Genomic DNA, 26,989 nt, shown 5'->3' with positions numbered 1-26,989 from the left:
CGCCGTGCGATGACTGCGGGTATGGGGGTGTATGTGTCGGGCGGTGACTGCGGGTATGGGGGGTGTATGTGTCGGGCGGTGACTGTGGGTATGGGGGTGTATGTGTTGGCCGGTGAGTGCGGGTATGGAGGTGTATGTGCTGGGGGGTGACTGCGGGTATGGGGGTGTATGTGCCGGCCGGTGACTGCGGGTATGGGGGTGTATGTGCCGGCCGGTGACTGCGGGTATGGGGGTGTATGTGTAGGGGTGTGTGTGTGTGACTGCGGGTATTGGGGTTGGTGGGTGTATGTGCCAGGCATGTTACATTTTCTGCTGTGATTGTTAGTCCTGTTTGTGGTATAGGTAAGAGCACCATGCTTGGTAATTTCTGGGTACAATACACATTTTCTGCTGTGATTGTTTGTCCTGTTTGCGGTATAGGTAAGAGCACCATGCTTGGTAATTTCTGGGTACAATACACATTTTCTGCTGTGATTGTTAGTCCTGTTTGCGGTATAGGTAAGAGCACCATGCTTGGTAATTTCTGGGTACAATACACATTTTCTGCTGTGATTGTTAGTCCTGTTTGTGGTATAGGTAAGAGCACCATGCTTGGTAATTTCTGGGTACAATACACATTTTCTGCTGTGATTGTTAGTCCTGTCTGCGGTATAGGTAAGAGCACCATGCTTAGTAATTTCTGGGTACAATACACATTTTCTGCTGTGATTGTTAGTCCTGTCTGCGGTATAGGTAAGAGCACCATGCTTGGTAATTTCTGGGTACAATACACATTTTCTGCTGTGCTTGTTAGTCCTGTTTGCGGTATAGGTAAGAGCACCATGCTTGGTAATTTCTGGGTACAATACACATTTTCTGCTGTGATTGTTTGTCCTGTTTGCGGTATAGGTAAGAGCACCATGCTTGGTAATTTCTGGGTACAATACACATTTTCTGCTGTGCTTGTTAGTCCTGTTTGCGGTATAGGTAAGAGCACCATGCTTGGTAATTTCTGGGTACAATACACATTTTCTGCTGTGATTGTTTGTCCTGTTTGCGGTATAGGTAAGAGCACCATGCTTGGTAATTTCTGGGTACAATACACATTTTCTGCTGTGATTGTTAGTCCTGTCTGCGGTATAGGTAAGAGCACCATGCTTGGTAATTTCTGGGTACAATACACATTTTCTGCTGTGATTGTTAGTCCTGTTTGCGGTATAGGTAAGAGCACCATGCTTGGTAATTTCTGGGTACAATACACATTTTCTGCTGTGCTTGTTAGTCCTGTTTGCGGTATAGGTAAGAGCACCATGCTTGGTAATTTCTGGGTACAATACACATTTTCTGCTGTGCTTGTTAGTCCTGTTTGCGGTATAGGTAAGAGCACCATGCTTGGTAATTTCTGGGTACAATACACATTTTCTGCTGTGATTGTTTGTCCTGTTTGCGGTATAGGTAAGAGCACCATGCTTGGTAATTTCTGGGTACAATACACATTTTCTGCTGTGATTGTTAGTCCTGTTTGCGGTATAGGTAAGAGCACCATGCTTGGTAATTTCTGGGTACAATACACATTTTCTGCTGTGATTGTTTGTCTTGTTTGCGGTATAGGTAAGAGCACCATGCTTGGTAATTTCTGGGTACAATACACATTTTCTGCTGTGATTGTTAGTCCTGTTTGCGGTATAGGTAAGAGCACCATGCTTGGTAATTTCTGGGTACAATACACATTTTCTGCTGCGATCAGATATGAATTAGGCGCAGTGTGCAAGTAATTTACAGATGGTTGATCATGGATTGGGGCTGTTCTCCTCACTGCTGTCCTTTCCCTCTCTGTATAATGCTCCAACCCCAGCGGCATCTTTGCTTTCATCATTTCCCTCATCACCTCCAGTCTTTCCTGTCTGTTTTTGATTCGGCCACTCCCTTCCTTATCCTATCATCCTCTGTCCCTTCCATCCTGACAACCCTACTTTCATTCTCACTATTCTCTGGAGAGGAAGTTGTCCGGTTCTCCACCACTCGCTTTCTCCCACAGCCTATTACTATGTTGCTCTCCTTTTCACTATCTACGTCTCTTCGAGCACCATCCTCTCCTCTTACAAGCTTGCCTTGGTCTTATTCATCCTTATAAACCCTCCATGGAACCTGGGGCTTTCTCTAATTACCGACCCATCTCTCTATTCCCCTTTGCCACCAAACTCCTTGAGTGCATTGCTTACAACCACCTTACCACCTTTCTTTCCTCCTACTCTCTCCCTAACCCTCTTCAGACTAGTTTTCGTCCTCTCCACCCTAGAGAATCTGCCTTTACGAAATGCACTTCTTGTTTCCAAACCTAAGAATCTTTGCTGTCTACTAATTCTCTTTGACCGCTTTGAACACCATGGACCACAATAAGGTAATGCACTTTGGTAGCAAGAACACAAACACTACCTACCTACATACTAAATGGGGAGAAACTGGGGTGTTCTGTACTGGAAAAAGACTTGGGTGTTCACATAGATAACAAACTAAGCAGAAGTAACCAAAGGAGGAGTGCAGCAAATAAGGTAAACAAGTTATTAGCATGCATAAAACGGGGAATTTATGCAAGGGACGAGAGTATTATACCACCATTGTATAAATCCCTAGTGAGGCCACATCTCGAATACTGTGTACAATTTTGGGCACCATACTACAAAAAAGGATATCCTGGAACTAGAAAAGGGTGAGACGGGTGACCAAATTGATTAAGGGCATGGAGACACTGGAATACGAGGGAAGGCTTGCTTTGCTAGGCATGTTTACACTGGAAAAGAGGAAATTAAGGGGGGACATGATCAACATTTACACGTATATAAGGGGACAGTACACAGAGCTTGCGTGGGATCTGTTTTTGGTAAGATCATCACAGAGGACACGTGGACACCCGCTTAGGTTAGAGGAGAGGAGATTTTGCACCCAGAGGCGGAAAGGTTTCTCCACAGTAAGGACGATAGGTGTTTGGAACTCCCTGCCTGAGAGAGTAGTAATGGCAGACTCGGTCATTACTTTTAAGAAGGGGCTAAATTCCTAATGGATAAGGATGTACAGGGTTATGGTGGGTAAATCATGCACTATAGTAATAGAAAATAAAATAAAAAAACAGGAGGAAGTGACAGACCGCTAAACATTCACCGCAGTTAAAATTAGTCTTAATGATATTACAGCGTAGGAGACCACTAACAGGTTGAACTTGATGGACAATTGTCTTTTTTTCTACCTCAGATAATAGGTTACTATACAGTCTCCTACTGTAAGTCCTCTCACATGGCTGTTGGCCTACCCCTCTTTATCTGGCTCTTCTCATGACTCCATCTCTCCTCTTTTTATGCTATTTGATATTGTCCTGGAGTTTCTGAGTTTGGCCACCTACGGTTCTTCTTTACACTTCCTCACTGGGTGAGCTCATCATTTTTATTTTTTTTCTTCCAATATCCTCCTTTGAAGATGATACTCAAATGTACCCCTCCTCCTCTGACGTCTCCCATCCCTCATGTCTCCAGCTGTCGCTCTGCCTCTGCTATTTCCTTTTTGATCTCCAGGCACTTCCATAGACTTAACACGTCTAAGACAGAATTCATTATCCCCTCACATCCCTCCATTTCACTATCAGTAGTGTAACATCAATATCCATTCTGCTTTTAACCTTGACTCCACCCTCTCAGTCTGGCCATCTGTGGCCGGAGAGACCCCCAGCCCACGTAGACAATGGGCGCTGCAGCACTGAAGGGGTTAACCCCTAGTGCCCGGCGCCATGTTGCGGACAATAGGCGCTTGGCGTCACTGTTAAATGTACTTACGGCGCTGGGCGCAGACTGTTTAAAAATATGTTTAATGATGTGTCTTAACAAACATGTCATATGTAGTGCTCTGTGCACAATTGCAGGAATACATGTTTAACTGTATTTATTTTATATTCAAGATATGGTCACCTGTACTTAAAGGGGAAAATGCACTTACTCTTATCAATGTCTGAATAATCATCTCCTGTCAGTAGGAAGTGGCATGCTAATGGCCCTGTCCTAGCAGAGAGGTGTGAATTACAAAACCTTTTGATGTGTAAGTACCTTTGAGAGAGATGTTACTCACAGGAATCTCCTTATCCCATATGTAAAGTAGTTCTGGGCTTGGAACCTGTTTCATGTAACTGATTTAATTGATATACGAACCCTGAATGGCAGATGCAGGAAGGAAGACTGTTTGATGTGTTGTATAGCCTTTCCTGTTGTAATCCCAAACACTGGGTTTGCCTGAAGATGTGAATGACCAGAAACATTTATATTTTGAAGCTATGTGATAAATTTATCAATAGTGAATGTTAATCTGATACCAAACGTTGTCTGGGTGACGGGAAGGAGGATATTGTTTTTTCACTTACTGACATCCTTGTAAAATGTAATTTATTTATATTTTGTGCGATAACCTGATTGGTTGGAGAAGACAGGGAGGGCTTACCCCCCTGTGGTACTGTGTGGAAAATTGACATAAAAAGGAGGCCTGCGTGCCTCCAGTATTGTAGTTGTACCATCTTTATTCTGCTGGAACATCTTGCTGTATGCTGTTGCCCCTAGCAATAGGGAAGAGTCTTTTTTAAGGCTATTATTGAGCAAATAAACATCTCATCTGCCTCAAGAAGATTGCTTCATCTTGTGACCTACAGGGTTATGCCAACCATAGCCCCGTCCTTCGGCTGTCCAGGGAAGCACCTAACGTTTCCAAGTTCCGCCTTCCGCCAGCTACCGGTAGAGGCCTAGCAAGTGGCTAGTGGGGATTCGTCAACACCACACAGGTGTGGTAAGGCAGTGCGTCGGCACATACAGAGCAGAACCGTGGTTCCAAACGCCACGGCAGGTTAGGAGTTTGGTAGTGGCAGCATAAACCCGCCCACAGCACAGTGGGTGGGAGTCAGTAACAGGCGGTTACTGACGGTAAGCGGGAATCCCCTATGTGGTCAGGCCTCATGTGACCTGACCCTCCATTCTGTGCGCAGGAGACGGGACGCGAAAGCGGCGAGTGCTTTCGTACGGGACCGTCCTGTCACACCATCTTTCCGCTTTCACCTTCTAAATGTCTCCCGAAGGCAATGAAGACCCTCATCCACTCACTGTTTAGCTTAATCTTTTCTGGTCTGCCTGACTACCGCCTCGCTCCACCTCTAATCAGTCATCAGTTCTCTCTAACCCAGTGTTCCTCACATTCGGTCCTCATGGAGCCCTAACAGTTCAGTTTCAGATCATCTAGCTGGAGCACAGGTGTGTTAATTGAGTAACACAAAAAAAACTACTGGTGGTACTAATTATTCCTGAGGATATCTTGAAAACACACATTGTCGAGGACCAAGCTTGAGGAACACACCCTAACTGAATTGTTTCTGCCAGGTCCTACACTGGCTCTCCTCCATTACAGAATCCAATTCAAACTCTTGCAACTTTAAAGTCATCGACAAACCCCCCCCCCACATGTTTAACCTCATATCCCTAAACTCCGCTCTGCCAACAACTGCAGCCTTTCTTCCCAATGGATTACCTTGTGTTTCTCTCATTTCTAGGATTGCACCAGTGCTGCGCCCCACCATTGAATATCACTCCCTATCACAGACTCTCTCCAAAGCTTCATGCGGTTTCTCAAAACCTATTTCCTTACTGAAGCCTAAATCCCAACTCTTCCATCAGTGTTCCTCACTCACTGACTCCCCCTCAATGTCAGCTGTGTCTGTCTGTCCCTCCCCAGTAGATTGAGCTCTCATGAGTAGGCTCACCCTACTACCTCTTGAGCTCGACCCTTCCTCCCCTTTTGGACATCTTCTCCTCCCCCTTGTCAATAGGTTCCGCATGGGCTGTGGATGTGATGTCTGTGTGCACAGTAATGTTTACATGGCTTATATCCTTCTATGCTCTGAACTGTAAGTCCTTTGCACTTTATGCCTGCACTACATCTGTTTATGCGCGCTGCGAGGCACTGCGAAAAATGTACCTAATGCCTCATTCACTCCAGTGGTCGTTCTGTTGACCTTGTCTTTCCCCAGTGCTGTGACCTCTACAACATCAGCAACTCCCCCCCTGACCATAATCTCATTTCCCAAGACTACTCTTACTCTCTGAAACCTTGGTAGCCTGGGCCTTACTCTCTTTAACCTTATCTTGACTTGCTTCTAAACCCTATATCTACCCTTTCCTGTCCCGGCATGGCTACTTACCTCTATACATCTACCCTTTTGCTCTTGAGTCATTCATGTTCTCCTGTTATTACTCGGATTTTCCTCTCTCCAAGCAGTCCTATTTCAGTTTTCTCATTCTACAACCCCCACTGCCTTAGCGCCACATTAATTTCCCTCCTCTTCTCCGTATCCGACATATCCTTCTCTTCCTTCTCCTGCTCCATTCCTTGTTTTGCTGACTTGACCCAATGTTCCCTCCACCATCACTGGTGACTAAGTCCGAATCCTCATTTCATTGTCATCCCCCTCCACCATTCCCTCCCACCGCCTCTGCACCCTTCCTCTTAAAGCTTGCTCCTACCTTATTCTCTTCATTATCCTCTCTACCTCTCCAATGGAACTATCTCCTCCACTTTGAAACACACTATAATTTCTCACATTCTAGAAAAACCTGATCCTGATCTCTAACTACCGTCCCATGTCTCTCATCCTCCATGTCTTCATTTTCAGGCGTTGACTCATCTTCTTATACCTGTCTGCTTTCCTTTACTGACATTCCTTCCTCGAGCTGCTTTAATTTGTCTCTCGCTCCTTTCATTCCACTGAAACTGTCCAAATCACGGTCAGGAGGAAGGGAAAGCATAAAAGGAGAAATTATGTGAAGATACAGTGCCTTGCTAAAGTATTCACCCCCCCCTTTTTGCATTTTTCATGTTTTGTTGCCTCAAAACCTGGAATTAAAATGGATTGTTTGAAGGTTTGCATCATTTCATTCACAGAACATGGCTACAACTTTGAAGATGTTTTTTTAATTTTTTTATTGTGAAGCAAACAACAAATAGGACAAAATAACAGAAAACGTCAGCGTGCATAACTATTCATCCCCTGGAGTCAGTACTTTATAGAGCCACCTTTTGCGGCAATTACAGCTGCAAGTCGCTTTGGATAAGTCTCTATGAGCTTGCCACATCTTGCCACTGGGATTTTTGCCCATTCCTCAAGGCAAAACTGCTCCAGCTCCTTCATGTTGGATGGTTTCCGCTTGTGAACAGCAATCTTCAAGTCTGACCACAGATTCTCAATTGGATTGAGATCTGGGCTTTGACTAGGCCATTCCAACACATTTAAATGTTTCCCCTTACACCACTCGAGTGTTGCTTTAGCAGTATGCTTTGGGTCATTGTCTTGATGGAAGGTGAACCTCCGTCCCAGTCTCAAATCACAGGCAGACACAGGGGTATATTCAATTAGCAGTGATAACGGACTTTTCCCGCGAAACGCAATTACAGCCTATTCAATTTTCCAGGAAAATTTATCGGTCATAACTTCTTCACTAATTTCACTTCACCTACTCTGAAGGAGGTGAAAAGTTGGGAAAAGTCACTATTTTAAGGTAAAAATGTTTGGATATGGTACAGAACTCCTGGGACACCCCCCTTAATGACTAATTAGGCACGTTGAAGTTTTTAATTATTTTTAATTGGCCAATAATGACATGTCATTTTTGGGGTGAAAAAGTACAAAGTGATGGAAATTGGGGTTCAAGATATGGGACAGGTATATTGGGGTGCTTTATGAGTGGGACAGGTGTTTTTAGGCTTGCAGATGGGAGTAATCGGTCTGTTTCCACTTTTTTTTAAAGTACCCTAAAATGACCCAAATATATACTTATACCCATTTTCATGTACCCCAAATTTAATGAGAGCATTTATTTTGCTCAAAAAAACTTGCTTTCTATCATTTTTTTGCATTTTTAAAAAAAATGCATATAACCGCCATTTCACACAATTTAAGTCCCCAAAAACTCTCTAATGTGATCTCTAACACACTTCTCTTCTGTTTTCCTATGTTAGTTTAGCATTTTTTGAGGTACAGGCTGATTTCCCCACTTTCACCTGCACTTTTCACTGCAAGAATTTTCACGTGAAACCCGTTTGGAATTGAATAGGTCGAAAAATGGAGCGTTTTCGCGGCAATTTTCGCCCAATTGCCGTGAAAAATTTTCGGGTGAAAAATTGCCGCGAATTTGCGGATAATTGAATATCCTAGTAAAACAGGTTTGCTCAAGAATATCCCTGTATTTAGCACCATCCATCTTTCCCTCGACTCGAAACAGTTTACGAGTCCTTGCTGCTGAAAACCATCCCCCATGTGTTGGGTTTGCGCTAGACATAGCGTTTTTCTTGGTGGCCGAAAAGTTCAATTTTAGTCTCATCTGACCAGAGCAACTTCCTCCATACATTTGGGGAGTCGTCCACATGCCTTTTGGCAAACTCTAAACGTGCCTTCTTATTTTTAACACTAAGTAATGACTTTTTTCTGGCCACTCTTCCATAAAGCCCAGCTCTATGGAGTGTACGGCTTATTGTGGTCACATGCGCAGATACACCAGTCTCTGTTGTGGAACTCTGCAGCTCCTTCAGGGTTACCTTTGGTCTCTGTGCTGCCTCTCTGATTAATGCCCTCCTTGCCCGGTCTGTGAGTTTTGGTGGCCGGCCCTCTTATGGCAGGTTTGTTGTGGTACCATGTTCTTTTCATTTGAAGATGATGGATTTGATGGTGCTCCGGGGGATCATCAAAGATTTGGATTTTTTTTTTAATAACCCAACCCTGACTTGTACTTCTCAACAGCGTTGTCCCTGACTTGTTTGGAGAGCTCCTTGGTCTTCATGGTGTGATGCCTCTTGCTTAGTGGTATTGCAGCCTTCGGGGCCTTTCAGAAAAGGTGTATTTATACTGACAGATCATGTGACACTTAGACTGCACACAGGTGGACTTCATTTCACTAATTATGTGACTTCTGATGGTAATAGGTTGCACCAGAACTATTGAGGGGCTTCATAGTAAAGGGGGTGAATACATATGCACATGCCAATTTTCAGATTTTCTTTATAAAAATTATTTTTTATATACATTTTTTTCATTTCACTTCACCAACTTAGACTATTTTGTGCAGATCCATCACATAAAATAATAAATAAAAATTACAGGTTGTAATGTAACAAAATAGGTAAAAAGCCAAGGGGGGTGAATACTTTAGCAAGGCACTGTATATGTGGACCATACAGAGGGGATGTAACTGGATAGGAAGCTTATGGGGGGTATGCAATTAGTTCCAAACATTTCAGAGCTAATGAATTCGCCCCACATGAGTATTCAATTAGGGCTGTTTTTGGATGTTTTGAAGGCATTTTCACCAATGCCTTTTCACCTTTTTTTATTAAGTGAAAAGGCATTGGGGAAAAATGCCTCAAAATCTGCAAAAATTGCCCTCATTTTAGACGGAAAACAAGTGGTTTCGCTGATCCACGTGTTTTCTGTCCCTGCCACATTTTTCGCCTAGGCGAAAATTTGGCCCTGCTATTGCATAGGGCGAATCTCCATTCGCACTAAAAATAGCGAAAAAACTGAGCTATTTGGATACCCCCCCTATGAATGTTAAGTGAGTGTTTCTGGAATGTGATAGGCTTGTCTGAAGAGGTGAGTTTTCAGGGAACGCTTGAAGATTTGGAGACTAGAGGAGAGTCTTATTGTGCGTGGGAGGGCATTCCACAGAGTGGGTGCAGCTTGAAGAAAATCCTGCAATCGTGAGTGGAAGCGAGTAATGAGTGTGGATGAGAGACATAGATTTTGTGAAGAGCGGAGAGGTCTGGTAGGGAGATATTATGAGATGAGGGAAGAGATGCACGTTGGTGTAGTTTGGTTAATGGCCTTATGTGTGTGTCAGTAAAAGTATTTTATATTGAATACGGTAGAGTACAGGTAACCAGTATAGTGACTGACAGAGTGGATCTGCAGATGATGAACATTTAGCGAGGAAGATTAGCCTCGCAGCTGCATTCAGAATGGATTGTAGTGGTGAGAGCCTATTTTTGGGAAGACCGGTCAGGAGACTATTACAATAATCAATGCGGGAAACAATGAGAGCTTGGATTAGAGTTTTTGCTGTGTCTTGTGTAAGGTATGGTCGTATTTTGGATATGTTTTCTAGATGCATGTAACATGATTTAGAGATAGATTGAATGTGGGAAACAAAGGACTGTTCTGAGTCAACGATGACACCTAGGCAGCGAGCTTGTGGGGTAGGATTGATTGACGAGTTCTCAGCAGTGATAGAGATATCAGGTTGGTAACTACTATTGGCCGGTGGAAATATAATTAATTCTGTTTTGGAAATATTACGGTTTTGGTGGCGAGGTGACATAAGTAAAAATCTCATGAGTGCTAAAAAGAGGGGAGTAGATAATAGAGGCATCAATGTGTACAGAGGGGTGAGTTGCAGGGAGAATGAAGGATGGCCCTCATTCCGAGTTGTTCGCTCGTTAGATTTTTTCGCAACGGAGCGATTAGTCGCAAACTGCGCATGCGCAATGTTCGCAGTGCGCCTGTGCCAAGTAAATGTGCAAAAAAGTTTGGTATTTTACTCACGGCGTAGCGAAGAAATTTCATCGTTCTGGTGATCGTAGTGTGATTGACAGGAAGTGGGTGTTTCTGGGCGGACACTGGCTGTTTTATGGGTGTGTGCAAGAAAACGCTGGTGTTTCTGGGAAAAACGGAGGAGTGTCTGGGCGAACACTGGGTGTGTTTGTGACGTCCAAACCAGGAACTAAACTGACTGAACTGATCGCAGTGTAGGAGTAAGTCTGGAGCTACTAAGAAACTGCTAAGAAATTTCTATTCGCAATTCTGCTAATCTTTCGTTAGCAATTCTGCTAAGCTAAGATAAACCCCCAGTAGGCAGCGGCTTAGCGTGTGCAAAGCTGCTAAAAGCAGCTAGTGAGCGAACAACTCGGAATGAGGGCCGATGTTATTGTTTTGGAGAAAAAACAATGGAGTGCAATGAAGAAAATAAATTTGTGGTACATGGTTCGTTAGAGAAGTAAAAGGAGTAAAACAGAATATCACCAGCCCTGAGGAGTCAGTGAGACCAGGCTATAAAGTCTGAATCACCTGGCTCACTCCCGTCACTCACATGATCAGCTGCATACATTAGGTGATCCAAAATGGTGACAACCGTGACAGTAACCGTGGCAATAGGATGTACTTCACAGAGGGCTGCACATCATATAGAAACATATGATTATTTCTGGGCCACAGTGTCCTGACTAACGCAGCCCCACCCGTGGGTTCTAACACCTCACAGAAGTAAGTTGGCATTGTATGTCTCTTAGTTTTCTTTTGCTTTCTTCTTGTTTTCATGTGTCCAGGTCAGTTCTGTTTCTTCTTCAGTGTTATGTTTCTGGTTCAAAATGTGAACTTTTTCTCCCCCCCTCAGATGTGCCTGACGCTGTTTCTTCCAAAGATGAATTTCACAGCCCAATCTCTTCACCTCATTCTACAAACACAATTGGATGTAGGAACATCTATAAATCAGGCACAAGTCAGCGAGCGCCTGAGAGAGAAGTGACTAAGAAATCAATTTTATGTGACGGAGGACACAACATTAATCCAGTGACACAGTATACATCTACTCATATTATGGAGGAACCAGTCTCATGTGATGGAGGAACCCTCAGAGATACCAACATATATACACCTACAGATCATACACAGTATACATCTACTCATATTATGGAGGAACCAGTCTCATGTGATGGAGGAACCCTCATAGACACCAACATTTATACACCCACAGATCATACACAGTATACATCTACTCATATTATGGAGGAACCAGTCTCATGTGATGGAGGAACCCTCAGAGATACCAACATATATACACCTACAGATCATACACAGTATACACCTACTCATATTAAGGAGGAACCAGTCTCATGTGATGGAGGAACCCTCAGAAATACCAACATTTATACACCCACAGATCATATACAGTATACATCTACTCTTATTATAGAGGAATCAGTCTCATGTGATGGAGGAACCCTCAGAGATACCAACATTTATACACCCACAGATCATACACAGTATACATCTACTCATATTGAGGAGGAACCAGTCTCATGTGATGGAGGAACCCTCAGAGATACCAACATTTATACACTCACAGATCATACACAGTATACAGCTACTCATATTGAGGAGGAACCAGTCTCATGTGATGGAGAAACCCCCATAGACACCAACATTTATACACCCACAGATCCTACACAGTATACAGCTACTCATATTAAGGAGGAACCAGTCTCATGTGATGGAGAAACCCTCATAGACACCAACATTTATACACCCACATATCATACACAGGATACACCTACTCATATTAAGGAGGAACCAGGCTCATGTGATGGAGGAACCCTCACAGACACCAACATTTATACACCCACAGATCATACACAGTATACAGCTACTCATATTAAGGAGGAACCAGTCTCATGTGATGGAGAAACCCTCATAGACACCAACATTAATACACCCACAGATCATACACAGGATACAGCTACTCATATTATGGAGGAACCAGTCTCATGTGATGGAGGAACCCTCACAGACAGTGACATCTATACACCCACAGATCATACACAGGATACATCTACTCATATTAAGGAGGAACCAGTCTCATGTGATGGAGGAACCCTCACAGACACCAACATTTATACACCCACAGATCATACACAGTATACATCTACTCATATTATGGAGGAACCAGTCTCATGTGATGGAGGAACCCTCACAGACAGTGACATTTATACACCCACAGATCATACACAGTGTACATCTACTCATATTAAGGAGGAACCAGTCTCATGTGATGGAGGAACCCTCACAGACACCAACATTTATACACCCACAAATCAAACACAGGATACAGCTACTCATATTAAGGAGGAACCAGTCTCATGTGATGGAGGAACCCTCACAGACACCAACATTTATACACCCACAAATCATACACAGGATACAGCTACTCATATTAAGGAGGAACCAGTCTCATGTGATGGAGGAAACCTCACAGACAGTGACATCTATACACCCACAGATCATACACAATATACATCTACTCATATTAAGGAGGAACCAGGCTCATGTGATGGAGGAACCCTCACAGACACCAACATTTATACACCCACAGATCATACACAGTATACAGCTACTCATATTAAGGAGGAACCAGTCTCATGTGATGGAGGAACCCTCACGGACACTGACATTTATACACCCACAGATCATACACAGTATACAGCTACTCATATTAAGGAGGAACCAGTCTCATGTGATGGAGGAGACCTCACAGACAGTGACATTTATACACCCACAGATCATACACAGTATACAGCTACTCATATTAAGGAGAAACCAGCCTCATGTGATGGAGGAACCCTCACACACACCATTTGTCCACCAACAATTCGTATGAAGGTGGAATCATATTTTGCTTCCAGCTCCAATACTACTAACCAACGAAGATCTCACACAATAGAGAAGCCATTTGAATGCTCCGAATGCGGCAAATGTTTTGCTTTCAATGCTCAGCTCATTGTCCATCAGAGGACTCACACTGGAGAGAAACCATTTGAATGCTCTGAATGTGGAACACGTTTTGCTTCCAACTCCCAGCTGGTGGCACATCGAAGAACTCACACAGGAGAGAAGCCGTTCCGATGCTCTGAATGTGGGAAATGCTTTGCTTTCAGTGCTCAACTCATTTTACATTGGAGATCTCACACCGGAGAGAAGCCATTCGTATGTTCTGTCTGCGGGAAATGTTTTGCGTTCAACACTCAGCTTGTCGTACATCAGAGGACTCACACCGGAGAGAAGCCATTTGAGTGCTCTGAATGTGGCAAAAGATTCCGTGTGAAGTACTCGCTAGTTACGCATGGGCGAATCCACACCGGAGTGAAACCGTACGCATGCGATGAATGTGGGAAGAGTTTCATCAATCAGTCCACACTGGCTAAACACGAGCGGGTGCACAAGGAGGAGAAGCAGTATGTGTGTTGCGTCTGCGGGAAACGCTTTATCAACTGGTCAACTTTTGTCAAACATAAGAGAACTCACACGGGAGTGAAGCCGTACGTCTGCTCTGAGTGTCAGAAATCGTTTACCACCAAGGCTTCGCTCGATAAGCACCGGAGACTTCACACGGGAGAGAAGCCCTTTGTGTGCCATGAGTGCGGCAAATCATTAGCTACCAAGGCATCTCTCGTCATTCATGAGAGGATTCACACAGGCATCAATCCGTACGTGTGCGCAGAGTGCGGCAAGTCATTGACCACCAAGGCCTCGCTCGCCATGCACGAGAGGACTCACACAGGGGAGAAGCCGTGCGTGTGCCCTGAGTGTGGCAAATCGTTTAGGCTCCTGTCCACGCTCGCTCATCATAAGAGAATCCACACAGGAGAGAAGCCCTACGTGTGCCCCCAGTGTGGGAAGAGCTTCACCAACCAGTCCGGGCTCGCTAAACATAAGACCGTCCATACAGGGGAGACGCCTTGCGTCTGTGCCGACTGTGGCAAACGGTACAGAGATCGCTCGTCTTTGAGTAGACATCGAAGAAGCCACAGAGAAAAGAAGTGAAGGTCCTTCTGAGTTTTTGCCTATGACTCTACACTAGTTATACAAAAAATGTGGGTAGAAGTAAAATATACAGAGGTGGGCAGGTTTGTTGGTACCCTTCATTAAAAAAGATCCCATATTTTTCTCTGAAATAAAAGGAATTGGCCTCCACCATGGTTTATTAAGAGAAACCAGACTTTGCGTTTGATTTTTGATTTAACAAATATTTGAAATAATACACGGTGGCGTCACATTATTATGACCACCACTAATAGCCAGAGTAACCACCGTGTGCAGCACGGACAGCAGCTAGACGGGCTGATCTGTCATGTTAGACACACGTCTGGTGGCCCCCAGGTTCATTGTGACGGGGAGCTGCTCCACTGTAGTGTGTTGATCGCCCCTCGCGCACCTTCGTACCCGACGTTCACTTCTCACATCAATGGCACGTGGTGCTCCGCAGTTTCCACATCCGTTATTCGCAGTGGGGCCATTTGTCCAGTCACGATGCACCTTCACCGCAGTAGCAAGCGGACAGGTCACACACTGCGCTGTCTGAAATACCGCCAGCCTTTTCCGAAAACCGATAATCATCCCTTGCTGTGACTCGGATAAATCGCCCCTATTACCCATGATATGTGGGCAGACGGGTTATTGCACACCTTATATACCCACCAAGCCAGCGCATGGCACATGATGAACTTCATGGTCTACACACTGCCGACATCACATGTAGGAGTTGGTCATAATAATGTAACTCAACCGTATATTATAAACAATAAAACAAATAAAAATGGTATGGGCAAAAATGATGGGACCCTTATCCTAATGTTTTGTTGGACAACCCTTTGTGGCAATCACTGCAGTCCTGTAGCTCTCAGTGAGACTTCTGCACCTGTCAGCAGGTAGTTTGACCACTCTTTCTGAGCAACTGCCCCGACTGTCTCAGGTGTGATGGTGCCTTCTTCAGGATACAGGTTTCAGCTCTTTCCATAGATGGTCCATAGGGTTCAGATCAGGGCTCATAGAACATTGCTCACAGAACATTGCACTGTCCTGAAGTGGCCTCTATGAGCCCTGATCTGAACCCTATGGACCATCTATGGAAAGAGCTGAAACCTGCATTCCTGTAGCTCTCAGTGAGACTTCTGCACCTGTCTGCAGGTAGTTTGACCATTCTTCCTGAGCAACTGCCCTGGCTGTCTCAGGTGTGATGGTGCCTTCTTCAGACTGCAGGTATCAGCTCTTTCCATAGATGGTCCATAGAGTTCAGATCAGGGCTCATAGAGGCCACTTCAGGACAGTGCAATGTTCTGTTCTTGTCCATTCTTGGCTGCTTTTAGCTTTGTGTTTTGGGTGATTATCCTGTTGAAGAACCCATGACCTGTGACTGAGACAGATCTGCCTAACATTGGGTTGTATGTTTTGCACCAGATTGCACTGATAGTCTTTAGATTTTGTTGCACCTAGCATAGCAACCCCCAGACATAATTAAGCCTCCTTCATATCTCACAGTAGTTATGGTGTGGCTTTCTTTGAAAGCTTCATTGCTTCATCTGTGAACATAGAGCTAACGTGACTCATCCAGTTACGACTCATGTGCCCAAAGGACAAAGCTCCAGTTGTGACTCATCTGCCCAAAGGACATTCTCCCAGAGGCATTGTTGTTTTTCTCGAACGTGGAGTCCTCCTTGGTCATCTTCCTTGGAGCACACTGTCACTCAGAAAGCTTTGGATGGTCTGATCAGACATTGACGTACCTCCACCAAGGAGATTGGCTACAGTCCCATGGACTTTACATTTCTCAATAATATTTGCATCTGTAGTCACAGATACATCAGGGATCTGGTCGGGATCCCGGCTGTCAAAAGATCGACCCCGGAATCCCGACACTTATCAGAATACCAGCGTCTGCATCCTGACAACCGGGATCCAGATTGAGTGACTGACGGGATGCCAGAGATGTAAGCCGCGGGGGTGGGGTGGGTGTGTGTGTTAGGTTTAGGCTGCGGGGGGAGGGTTAGGGTTAGGTTGCGGGAAGGGGGGGGTTAGCTTTAGACTGCGGGGAGGAGGGTTAGGCCCCCCCCTCCCCCCGAGAGGGTTAGGCTGCAGAGGTGGAGGTTAGGTTTAGTCTGTGGGGAGGGGGGGTTAGATTTAGGCACCACTGGGGACGGTTAGGGTTAAGCTGCAGTAAGGGGGGGTGAGGGTTAGCTTGCATTCCGACCCCTGTCAGGTTTCTAAACAGCGGGATGCCACAGTCGGTATTCTGACCACCAGTATTTCAACCCCAACCCGTACATCAAGCTGCTTGGAGATGGTCTTACAGTCTTTACCTTTAATGTGCTCGTCTATCATTTTCTTCCCAATCTCTTTAGACAACACTATCGTTACTTTCTCTGATCCATGTTCGGTGTGGTGCACACAATGATACCAGACAGCTGAGTGATTGTCTTTTGTCCATTTAAATAGGCTGAATTACCGATTAGGAGATTGAAAAGTTTTATGCTAATTTAAGAAAGCAATTAGTTTGAAATATCACTGTTATCCAATCTCTGATCTTTTCTATGGGGTACCAACAAATCTAGGTGGTCATTCCGAGTTGTTCGCTCGGTAAATTTCTTCGCATAGCAGCGATTTTCCGCTTAGTGCGCATGCGCAATGTTCGCACTGCGACTGCGCCAAGTAAATTTGCTATGCAGTTAGGTATTTTACTCACGTTTTTTTCTTCGTTCTGGCGATCGTAATGTGATTGACAGGAAGTGGGTGTTTCTGGGCGGAAACAGGCCATTTTATGGGCGTGTGGGAAAAAACGCTACCGTTTCTGGGAAAAACGCGGGAGTGGCTGAAGAAACGGAGGAGTGTCTGGGCGAACGCTGGGTGTGTTTGTGACGTCAAACCAGGAACGACAAGCACTGAACTGATCGCAGATGCCGAGTAAGTCTGGAGCTACTCAGAAACTGCTAAGAGGTGTGTAATCGCAATTTTGAGAATCTTTCGTTCGCAATTTTAAGAAGCTAAGATTCACTCCCAGTAGGCGGCGGCTTAGCGTGTGCAAAGCTGCTAAAAGCAGCTTGCGAGCGAACAACTCGGAATGAGGGCCCTAGTCAGGCCATTTTAGAATATCTTTGGAGAATAAGCAACAAATTATCTGTTTCTTTGATTAATTCTACGTCATACCAAAAGCACGCAGGTATGCATGAGGCAGTGGTGGTCATTCCGAGTTGTTCGCTCGCTAGCAGTTTTTAGCAGCCGTGCAAACGCTATGCCGCCTCCCACTGGGAGTGTATTTTAGCTTAGCAGAAGTGCGAACGAAAGGATCACAGAGCGGCGGCATAATTTTTTTGTGCAGTTTTAGAGTAGCTCAATACCTACTCAGCGCTTGCGATGACTTCAGACTGTTCAGTTCCTGTTTTGACGTCACCAACACGCCCTGCGTTCGCCCAGCCACGCCTGCGTTTTTACGAACACTCTCTGAAAACGGTCAGTTGACACCCAGAAACGCCCACTTCATGTCAATCACTCTGCGGCCAGCAGTGCGACTGAAAAGCTTCGCTAGACCTTGTGTGAAACTACATCGGTCGTTGTAATATTACTTAGCGCGTGTGCATTGCACCGCATGCGCAGAAGTGCCGTTTTTTTGCTCATCGCTACACAGCGAATGAAAGCAGCTAGTGATCAACTCTGAATGACCACCAGTAGCTCTTACTTTCAGCATTTGTCTGGAAGAATGGAGCATTGTTTCACTGAGCTGAAAGTGTACCAACAAATGAGAACACCATTAGACGTATGCTTCTTGTTCTGTATTTTATCAACATTGTGACCGAATGAATAAAAACTAATTCATTATACTTTAAATTTCTAACACTGGTTTTCATCAATAGGTTCATTATGGTGTGGAATTAATGGCCAATTTCAAAGATGGCTCTGACCATTATGTCCTATGTATAGATTACATAAATGTGATGGCAATTATGACGTTGAAGTTGAGGTGTTGGAATGGTTCTATTACGTCTAAAGATGATTATTCTCACTTATTTTATGTAGAATAAACATAATATGCCAATCTGTCCGATGTCTGGTGTGGGTCTATACTCCCCGTCATGGATCCGATCTATCTGAGATAGTTCCAGCTAAGATCTTGCAGCTGTAGGAGAAGTGATGATCCCGGTAACGGAGCTCCGTATTGCTCATTAATATACTTTGTCAGCTGATCTAACGACCAAGGTGTTTGTGAACGATCAACATTTTTGTGAATAACATTGTTGTAATAAAATTTGTATTCTTTCTACCTCTAGTGAGCCAGCGTAATAATGGGACTATTATGGTGTACAGTTCTGATTATAATACTGATTCCATCTATGCAATAAAAAAGGGATGAAGCCTGTAATCATGGGGCATTTGTTGATATGTATTAAGCTGTAATATATAATGTTAAAGGTAACCCTCACCCCAACATAAAAAACAAACCTACCTACGAGAGGCATCATTGACAACAATCAATGGATCCGCCAATAAAATCCTAGGTCAGAGGTTCTCATTCTCAAACATGGCCCTTAAGGCACCCCACCGGTCCAGGTTTTAAGCTTATCCATGCTTGGCCGCAGGTGACTTATACCCCTTTCACACCGCACAAATAACCCAGTATTGACCCGGTATATTGTGGGTCACTGTGCTGTGTGAAAAGAGTCACTGACGAATTTCCGGGTCGCCTGAACCAGTAATTCAACCTGGGAATAAATAAGGGTTATTCCCGGGATATTACCGGGTAAGGTGCAGTGTGAATGGGGTTGCAAGGTTGATGTGACCCGGGACCCGTTCACAGCAGAGGCGGAGATGATCTCATCTCCGAGTGCCGTCTCTGCACCCGCCCCCTACGCCGGCTCCATCCCCGCCCCTGATGGCAACCTGACCCGCCATATTACAGGTCGGGAAGCTAGTCTGGAAGGGTCCAATGCCGGTTTGCACCTGGGAAGGAACTATTTCCAATTCCCAGGTGGGACCCTGCTTTGCGATCTGAAAGCGGTATTAATTAGCACCTCAACCAATTTGGTTTAACCATCTGCTGAGCCATGGATATACCTAAAACTTGGACCATTGGGGTGGCTTGAAGACCATGTTTGAGAACCTTTGGCCTAGGTTTTTACCAGGTCTTACATGTCCATTCTATCCATTGTTCCTTGTGTAACAAGGACTCCAACCATTCCATTCTGGTAAAAAGACATTGCCAAAACTTGAATCTGGTTACTGTGCGTCAGGCAGAAGTGGACAATAACACTAGCAGAGTCAAGAAGTGGAGTCTAAAGGGCCCTTGGGTCTTCTCCAGGAACTTCAACAAGGCGGTATGGGCTTCACTGCCAGAGACCCACAGGTTGTAGCCCTCAAACTGCCCCCTGGACACGACAGCCGGTAGTTCTTAAGATGTACTGAATCAAATGGAAAAAAAGAATACACAACCTGAGGTTAGGGTCACAGGCTAGGGCACAAAACGGAGAGCTAGCTGAGGTAGTGTGGAATCCAGAAATCAAGCAGGGTCAGAAACAAAGACCTTTTAATATGCTGGAGGAAGACTTTTGGAGTAATCCTTATCTGTTGCCACCATAATGTCAGAGTCACATTACCCTAAGCCTTGAAATCTCAGAGGAGAGCTTGTGTGATCCCTAAGGGAGGCAGGGCAGTCAGAAGAGAGGACATCTCACAGCCACCACAGAAGGAAGCCGGATGACCGGGAAATGGTGAGAAGCTGCCGGATAAGATGGGACACAGACCCGACTGCATCGCTGCCTGACCGGGTGGCGGTAATGTGTGACAGGTGAGCGGTCTCACAACAAATGATATCCTGAGACCACATTTCAGGCAATTACAGTGGTGTCTGAAGATTTGTGAAGCCTTCAGAATTTGGCCTAAAGCTACCTGAGATTTGTACACAAGTCCTGAAAGTAGATCCAAAGGCCCAGATCAAACACATGAGACACATAAATTAGACGTGCTTGTTTTGTTATTGAGGTAAATGATCCTGTATCACTTATCTGTGATTGGCAAAAGTATGTGTGGGGAAATCCCTGCAACACACGCATCTGCAGAACTAATACGTCCACATCATGTACTACCCAGCTCAGTAACTCTATATACAGTAGTCTATACCAGTGTCTGCCGGGTGTGAATTAAAACATTGAAAGAATATAGACAGTCAATAGGTTCAACACCAGATGGTTGACGTACAATAGGTCGATAGGGGGAAAAAATAGACCGTTAAATGGTTGACATGCAAATAGTTTACACTTTTTTGTTGTTATTTTAAGCCTAAATCTAACCTTCCCCCTAGTGCCAAACCCTCATCCTGGTACCTAACCCTACCCTTCCCCCTAGTGCCTAACCCTCATCCTGGTACCTAACCCTATCCTTCCCCCTAGTGCCTAACCCTCATCCTGGTACCTAACCCTACCCTTCCCCCTAGTGCCTAACCCTCATCCTGGTACCTAACCCTACCCTTCCAACTAGTGCCTAACCCTCATCCTGGTACCTAACCTTCCCCTTCCCCCTAGTGCCTAACCCTCATCCTGGTACCTAACCTTCCCCTTCCCCCTAGTGCCTAACCCTCATCCTGGTACCTAACCCTACCCTTCCCCCTAGTGCCTAACCCTCATCCTGGTACCTAACCCTACCCTTCCCCCTAGTGCCTAACCCTCATCCTGGTACCTAACCTTACCCTTCCCCCTAGTGCCTAACCCTCATCCTGGTACCTAACCCTACCCTTCCCCCTAGTGCCTAACCCTCATCCTGGTGCCTGACCATAACCCTCCTCCCGGTGCCTAACCCTCCCACTGGTGCCTAACACTAACCCTGGTGCCTAACCCTCCTCCTTGTGCCTAACCCTACCCCTCCTCCTTGTGCCTAACCCTATCCCTCCTCCTGGTGCCTAACCCTAACCCTCCTCCTCTGGTTGTTTCCTCTGCTCTGCCAGTAACGACCGTCACCTCTCTGAAGGAACCGACGGATCGTCGCGTGGAGGGTTGTTTAAAAGCGATTTATACCCTTTCTGTGGCTGTACAAAGGCCAACTATTGCAGCGACTTTGGCTGTTGAATCGTGGGCTCAGGAACTCTAGGCGGAACTGCCTTCTGATGCATCTGAGCATGCTCGACAATGTCTCTCATATATTACCACGGCTTCTCTATACCTTAAGGAGGCAGCCTCCGAGTGCCGGGGTGCTCGCGGCCAAGGCTGCTACTGCGTCCGTTTTGGCCAGACGTATCCTTTGGTTGAGATCCTGGTCGGTGGATGTGGATTCCAAGAAAACCCTGGAGGTGCTTCCTTTCAAGGGAGACATTCTCTTTGGAGAAGACCTCAATAAGATTGTGGCTGATCTGGCTACTGCTAAAACAGCTTGCCTACCTAGTACGGCTCCTTCCGCACAGAAGGCTAAAAGTACTTTCCCTCTGTCCTTTCGTACTCCAGGTAAAACAAAAGGTCAGGCGTACCCAAAGCAAGCCCATACTTCCAGGTCTGCCAAGCCCAGACCGAAGCGTGCTTGGGCCGCCTGTCAGCCAGCTTCAAAAACTGATAAGCCGGCCGAATAACGGGGCGGGCCTCCCTCTGGGGGATCCCAGGGTTGGGGTCCAACTTCTAGGTTTTACCCAGGAATGGTTGAAGACCACTTCGGATACCTGGGTGAGGGAAGTCATTGCTCGAGGTTACGCCATACCCTTCAAGAATCGTCCCCCTCACCGATTTTGCCTAACAGATGTGCCTCTGGATCCAGCAAAAGCAAACACGTTCCACTCGGTGGTACATTTCCTCCTGTCCACAGGAGTGGTGGTACAGGTGCCTCTGACTCAGAGGGGCAAGGGGTTCTATTCACCACTGTTTCTAGTCCCGAAACCGAACGGGTCCTCGCGGCCCATTCTCAATCTGAAGTCCTTGAACAAGCATGTGCGAATTTCCAAGTTCCGTATGGAAACGCTACGCTCTATTGTTCTGGACATACAGGATGCCTACCTACATATTCCTATTGCGGTATCTCATCAGCAGTACCTGCGGTTTGCAGTGGGCAACCTTCATTACCAATTTTGGGCGTTACCCTTTGGTTTGACAACAGCTCCGCGAGTTTTCCACCAAGGTTATGGCGGTCATGACGGCTACGTTACGCCGTCAAGGGGTCAGGATACTACCATACCTAGACGATTTGTTGATCCTGGCGAGTTCCCCGGAACTTCTCCTGTGTCATCTCGATTTGACAATCCAGTGCATGAAAGCCCACGGATGGCTGATCAACTGGAAGAAATCCTCCCTGGTTCCGGCTCGGAGCATGGTACACCTGGGGGCGTTATTGGACACCCACAACCAGCGGTTGTTCTTGTCTCAGGAGAAAGTCCTGAAGCTTCAGGACAAGATCCGATGCTTCCTATCCCGTCCGCAAGTGTCGATTCATTCGGCGATGCAAGTGCTAGGTCTCATGGTGTCGGCTTTCGACATGGTGGAGTATGCTCAATTCCATTCTCGCCCTCTGCAGAAGTTGATTCTGTCCAAGTGGGATGGCCTGCCTCAACGGATCAGATCTCACATGATCTCCCTATCTCCAGAGGTCCGCCTGTCACTGAGCTGGTGGCTTCAGGACCAACGATTGAGCAGGGGCCATCCCTTCTGGATATCCAACTGGGTCCTGCTGACGATGGATGCCAGTCTGAGAGGTTGGGGCGCGGTGTTGGAACAACACTCTCTTCAGGGTCGGTGGACCGAGGAGGAGTCTCTAAACCCGATAAACATTCTGGAACTGCGGGCAGTGTTCAATGCGTTGACAATGGCCCAGTGTCTGATACAGAACAGACCTGTTCAAGTACAATCGTACAAAGCTACCACGGTGTCGTACATCAATCATCAGGGTGGCACTCGAAGCCGCATGGCAATGAAGAAGGTATCAAGGATTCTTCAGTGGGCAGAACGCCATCAGCAGTGTTCATTCCGGACGTTCTGAACTGGGAGGCGGACTATTTCAGTCGTCAGGACGTGCACGCCGGAGAATGGAGCCTACATCCAGAGGTGTTTCAACTTCTCGTGGACAAGTGGGGTCTCCCAGATGTGGACCTGATGGCGTCTCGACACAATCACAAGGTTTCCTTTCTTCGGAGCAAGGACAAGGGATCCTCAGGCAGCATTCGTGGATGCTCAGTCAATCCTGTGGAACTTTCGGCTGCTGTATGTGTTCCCTCCGGTGTCACTCCTGCCCAGAGTTATACGGAAGTTCAAGCAAGAAGCAGGAAACCTACTTCTAGTCGCTCCAGCGTGGCCCAGGCGGCACTGGTTCTCCGATCTACAGGGCCTATCGTTGGATCGTTCCCTTCTACTTTCACAACGACCGGACCTCCTCATTCAGGGCCCTTGTGTTTACCAGGGTTTTTCTGAGGCAGTCGTTCAAACTATGTTGAAGGCCCGTAAGCCGGCTTCTGCTCGGATATACCATAGGGTCTGGAATGCTTACTTTACTTGGTGTGCGTCTCAGTACGGCCAAACTATTGGCTTTTCTACAACAAGGCCTGGATTTAGGCCTGCGTCAGGCCTCCCTCAAGGTTCACATCTCGGCCTTGTCGATTTGGTTTCAGAGAAAGATTGCTACCCTGCCTGATGTCCATACCTTCACTCAGGGTGTGTTGCGGATTCAGCCTCCTTATGTGCCACCTGTGGCCCCTTGGGATCTGTCGGTGGTTTTGGAGGCCTTACAAGAGTCTCCGTTTTAGCCTCTTACCTCTGTTGACCTTAAGTGGCTTTCCCTTAAGGTGTTGTTTTTGCTGGCTATTGCTTCGGCTAGAAGGGTCTCGGACTTGGGTGCCTTATCCTATAAGTCCCCCTACTTGATTTTTCACTGTGACTGGGCGGTTCTTAGGACACGCCCAGGTTATTTACCCAAGGTGGACATTAGCCAGGTGGATTAGAATGGTGATTGCACATGCTTATGTACAGGCTGGTCGTCCGGTTCCTGCTACCATCAAAGCCCATTCTACTCTGTCGGTTGGACCTTTTTGGGCGGCCCACCATGGTATGACCCTTGAACAATTGTGCAAGGCGGCTACGTGGTCCTCGAGGAGCACGTTCATTAGGTTCTATGCCTTTGATACTGCCGCTTCCCAGGATGCTTCCTTTGGATGCCGGGTTCTTGTGCCCGCTTCAGTGCGTCCCCTCCCATGAGGAACTGCTTTAGGACATCCCCGATGTTAATCCTTGTGGAGCCCAGTCTACCCCGCAGCAGAAAACGAGATTTATGGTAAGAACTTACCGTTGTTAAATCTCTTTCTGCGAGGTACACTGGGCTCCACAAGGCGCCCACCCTGACGCACTTAGCTTCTTTGGGTTGGTATTGGCATAACGCTGACACCCTCTCCTGCGGTGAGTGTGTGGTGTAATCGGCTACAAGCGGTTTTCGTGTCTGGTACCTGCTCCTGCATTGGGCTGGTTAACAAAACTGAGCTCCTGTGCACGGAGGCGTGGTTATAGAGTAGGCGGCGCTGTGCATCTTGGGAACAGTCTAAAGCTTTGAGCCTGTTGGTGCCTCGGATCAAGATCCTACTCTACACCCGATGTTAATCCTTGTGGAGCCCAGTGTACCTCGCAGCAAGAGATTTAACAACGGTAAGTTCTTACCATAAATCTCGTTTTTCAACCTGTAAACCTTTTGGTGACCTAAGTACATTTCTACCATATAACTGACGACCTTTTAACCCCATTGATTTATTGACTGTCCACCATCTAGTATTGACCTAATGACTATTTATCTAACGTCCGAGTGGATACTGGGATGACATTAGTACCATGGGGTATAGATCGGGTCCATTGTAGCCTGGCACTTTAAGAAATCAATCAGTGTGTGCTGGCTCCTCCCCTCTATGCCCCTCCTGCAGACTCAGTTTAGAAAAATGTGCCCAAGGAGCCGGGGTCACCCTCTGGAGCTCCAGAGAATTTTCTTCAACGTTCTATTTAGTTTGTTATTTTCAGGCAGCACTGGTTGGCAACCTTTAACATTCGATGGTGGTAAACATTGGAACGACGCCATCGAATGGCAACACCACTGCCATGGCAACAAAAACATAGATGGTTGCGAAACTGTGGAGATGCGCTGTCCATCCCTAGAACATAATACAGTAAGGAGACTGTGTTCCGGAAGAACATAGGCGCTAATAAAGATGTCACGGGGGCGCACACAGCGTCATTAGCGCACAGCCCCACATTAGCCACAGTGTAAGTGCTAATGACTATAGTAATACAGCATCACTAATAACAAAAAGTATAATAGAATAATAAAGCATTAACAATAGAGATTATAATGATACTACAGATAATACCCAGAAGAGTGATAATAAGCGTCCAGCACTGGTAGTAATAGTATAATAATGCTAGTACCAGTACCACACACACACTGGGGCAGCAGGGAGGACGCACAGAGCTGCGGGCTACACCAACATGGCCGCCCCGCTGCATAACCCTACGGGAAACACAGGAGAAATGGCCGTCGCGCTCCTGCACTGAGGACACGTGTAAGTGCACACTGTTAATCTATAGAATCCATAGATCAAGCACCCAGAGCAGGACACTCCGTTGCGATAGTAACGCGGCGGCGGCCATTTTGTAGTAGTCCGTTCTCTGCTCCTAGATATCCCGCGGTGCAAGAATACTGCAGCTGGGTAACAGGTAAACGGTGCTGTCCCCGGCGCTACCCTGCCTATCGCTGCCACCCCTCATACATGGCCGGGTGACGCCGTCAGCAGGCCCGGGCACCTAACAGAAGGCCCCCCACCACCCTGCATGTGTGCCTCCTCCCTGCACCTCCATGAGGTACCAACAGTAGTGCAGGTCCTGTATATGTGCGGAGAGAGAGTGGTGGTGGGGGGGACAGAGTCAGAGAGAGAGAGAGAGAGAGGGGGCAGAGGCAGAGAGATAGGGAAAGGGAGAGGTGGGCAGAGGGAGAGGGGGGATATAGGGAGGGACAGAAGGGAGGGAGAGGGGGCAGAGGGAGAGATAGTGGGGGAGATAGGGTGAGAGAGAGAGGGGGGAGGGACAGAGTCAGAGAGAGGGAGATAGGGAGGGACAGAGAGAAGGGAAGGACAGAGGGAGAGAGAGAGAAGGGAGGGACAGAAGGAGAGATAGAGGGGGGGGGGATAGAGAGGAGGGGGTAGAGGGAGAGAGAGGGGGAGATAGGGAGGGATAAAGAGGGGTGGGGGAGAAAGGGAGGTATTGATATAGGGAGGGGGAGAGAGGGAGGGACAGAGAGGGGGGAGAGAGGGAAAGGGGAGAGAGAGTAGGTGGGGAGAGGAGGGGGAAGAGAGAGAAGGGGGGAGCGAGCAGAGTGGAGAGAGAGGGGAAGAGGGAGAGATAGAGAGGGGGAGGG

General features: G+C 46.5%; 1 protein-coding gene across 1 annotated transcript in view; it reads left to right on the top strand.

Annotated features, from left to right (window-relative positions):
• The window catches only part of LOC134984186 (zinc finger protein 271-like), a 45,545-nt gene extending 30,737 nt beyond the window's left edge, over positions 1-14,808 (top strand). The window contains exon 2 of the mRNA XM_063949812.1: positions 11,436-14,808. Coding sequence (XP_063805882.1) covers positions 11,639-14,638 — 3,000 coding nt within the window. The 5' untranslated portion in view covers positions 11,436-11,638 and the 3' untranslated portion in view covers positions 14,639-14,808. The remainder of the gene's footprint in view (positions 1-11,435) is intronic.
• Positions 14,809-26,989: the final 12,181 nt, after the last annotated feature.

This window comes from Pseudophryne corroboree (genome assembly GCF_028390025.1).
Source record: "Pseudophryne corroboree isolate aPseCor3 chromosome 3 unlocalized genomic scaffold, aPseCor3.hap2 SUPER_3_unloc_4, whole genome shotgun sequence".
Classification (NCBI taxonomy): domain Eukaryota; kingdom Metazoa; phylum Chordata; class Amphibia; order Anura; family Myobatrachidae; genus Pseudophryne; species Pseudophryne corroboree.
The sequence above is the reverse complement of the archived record's forward strand: the minus strand, read 5'-3'. Positions and strand labels throughout refer to the sequence as shown.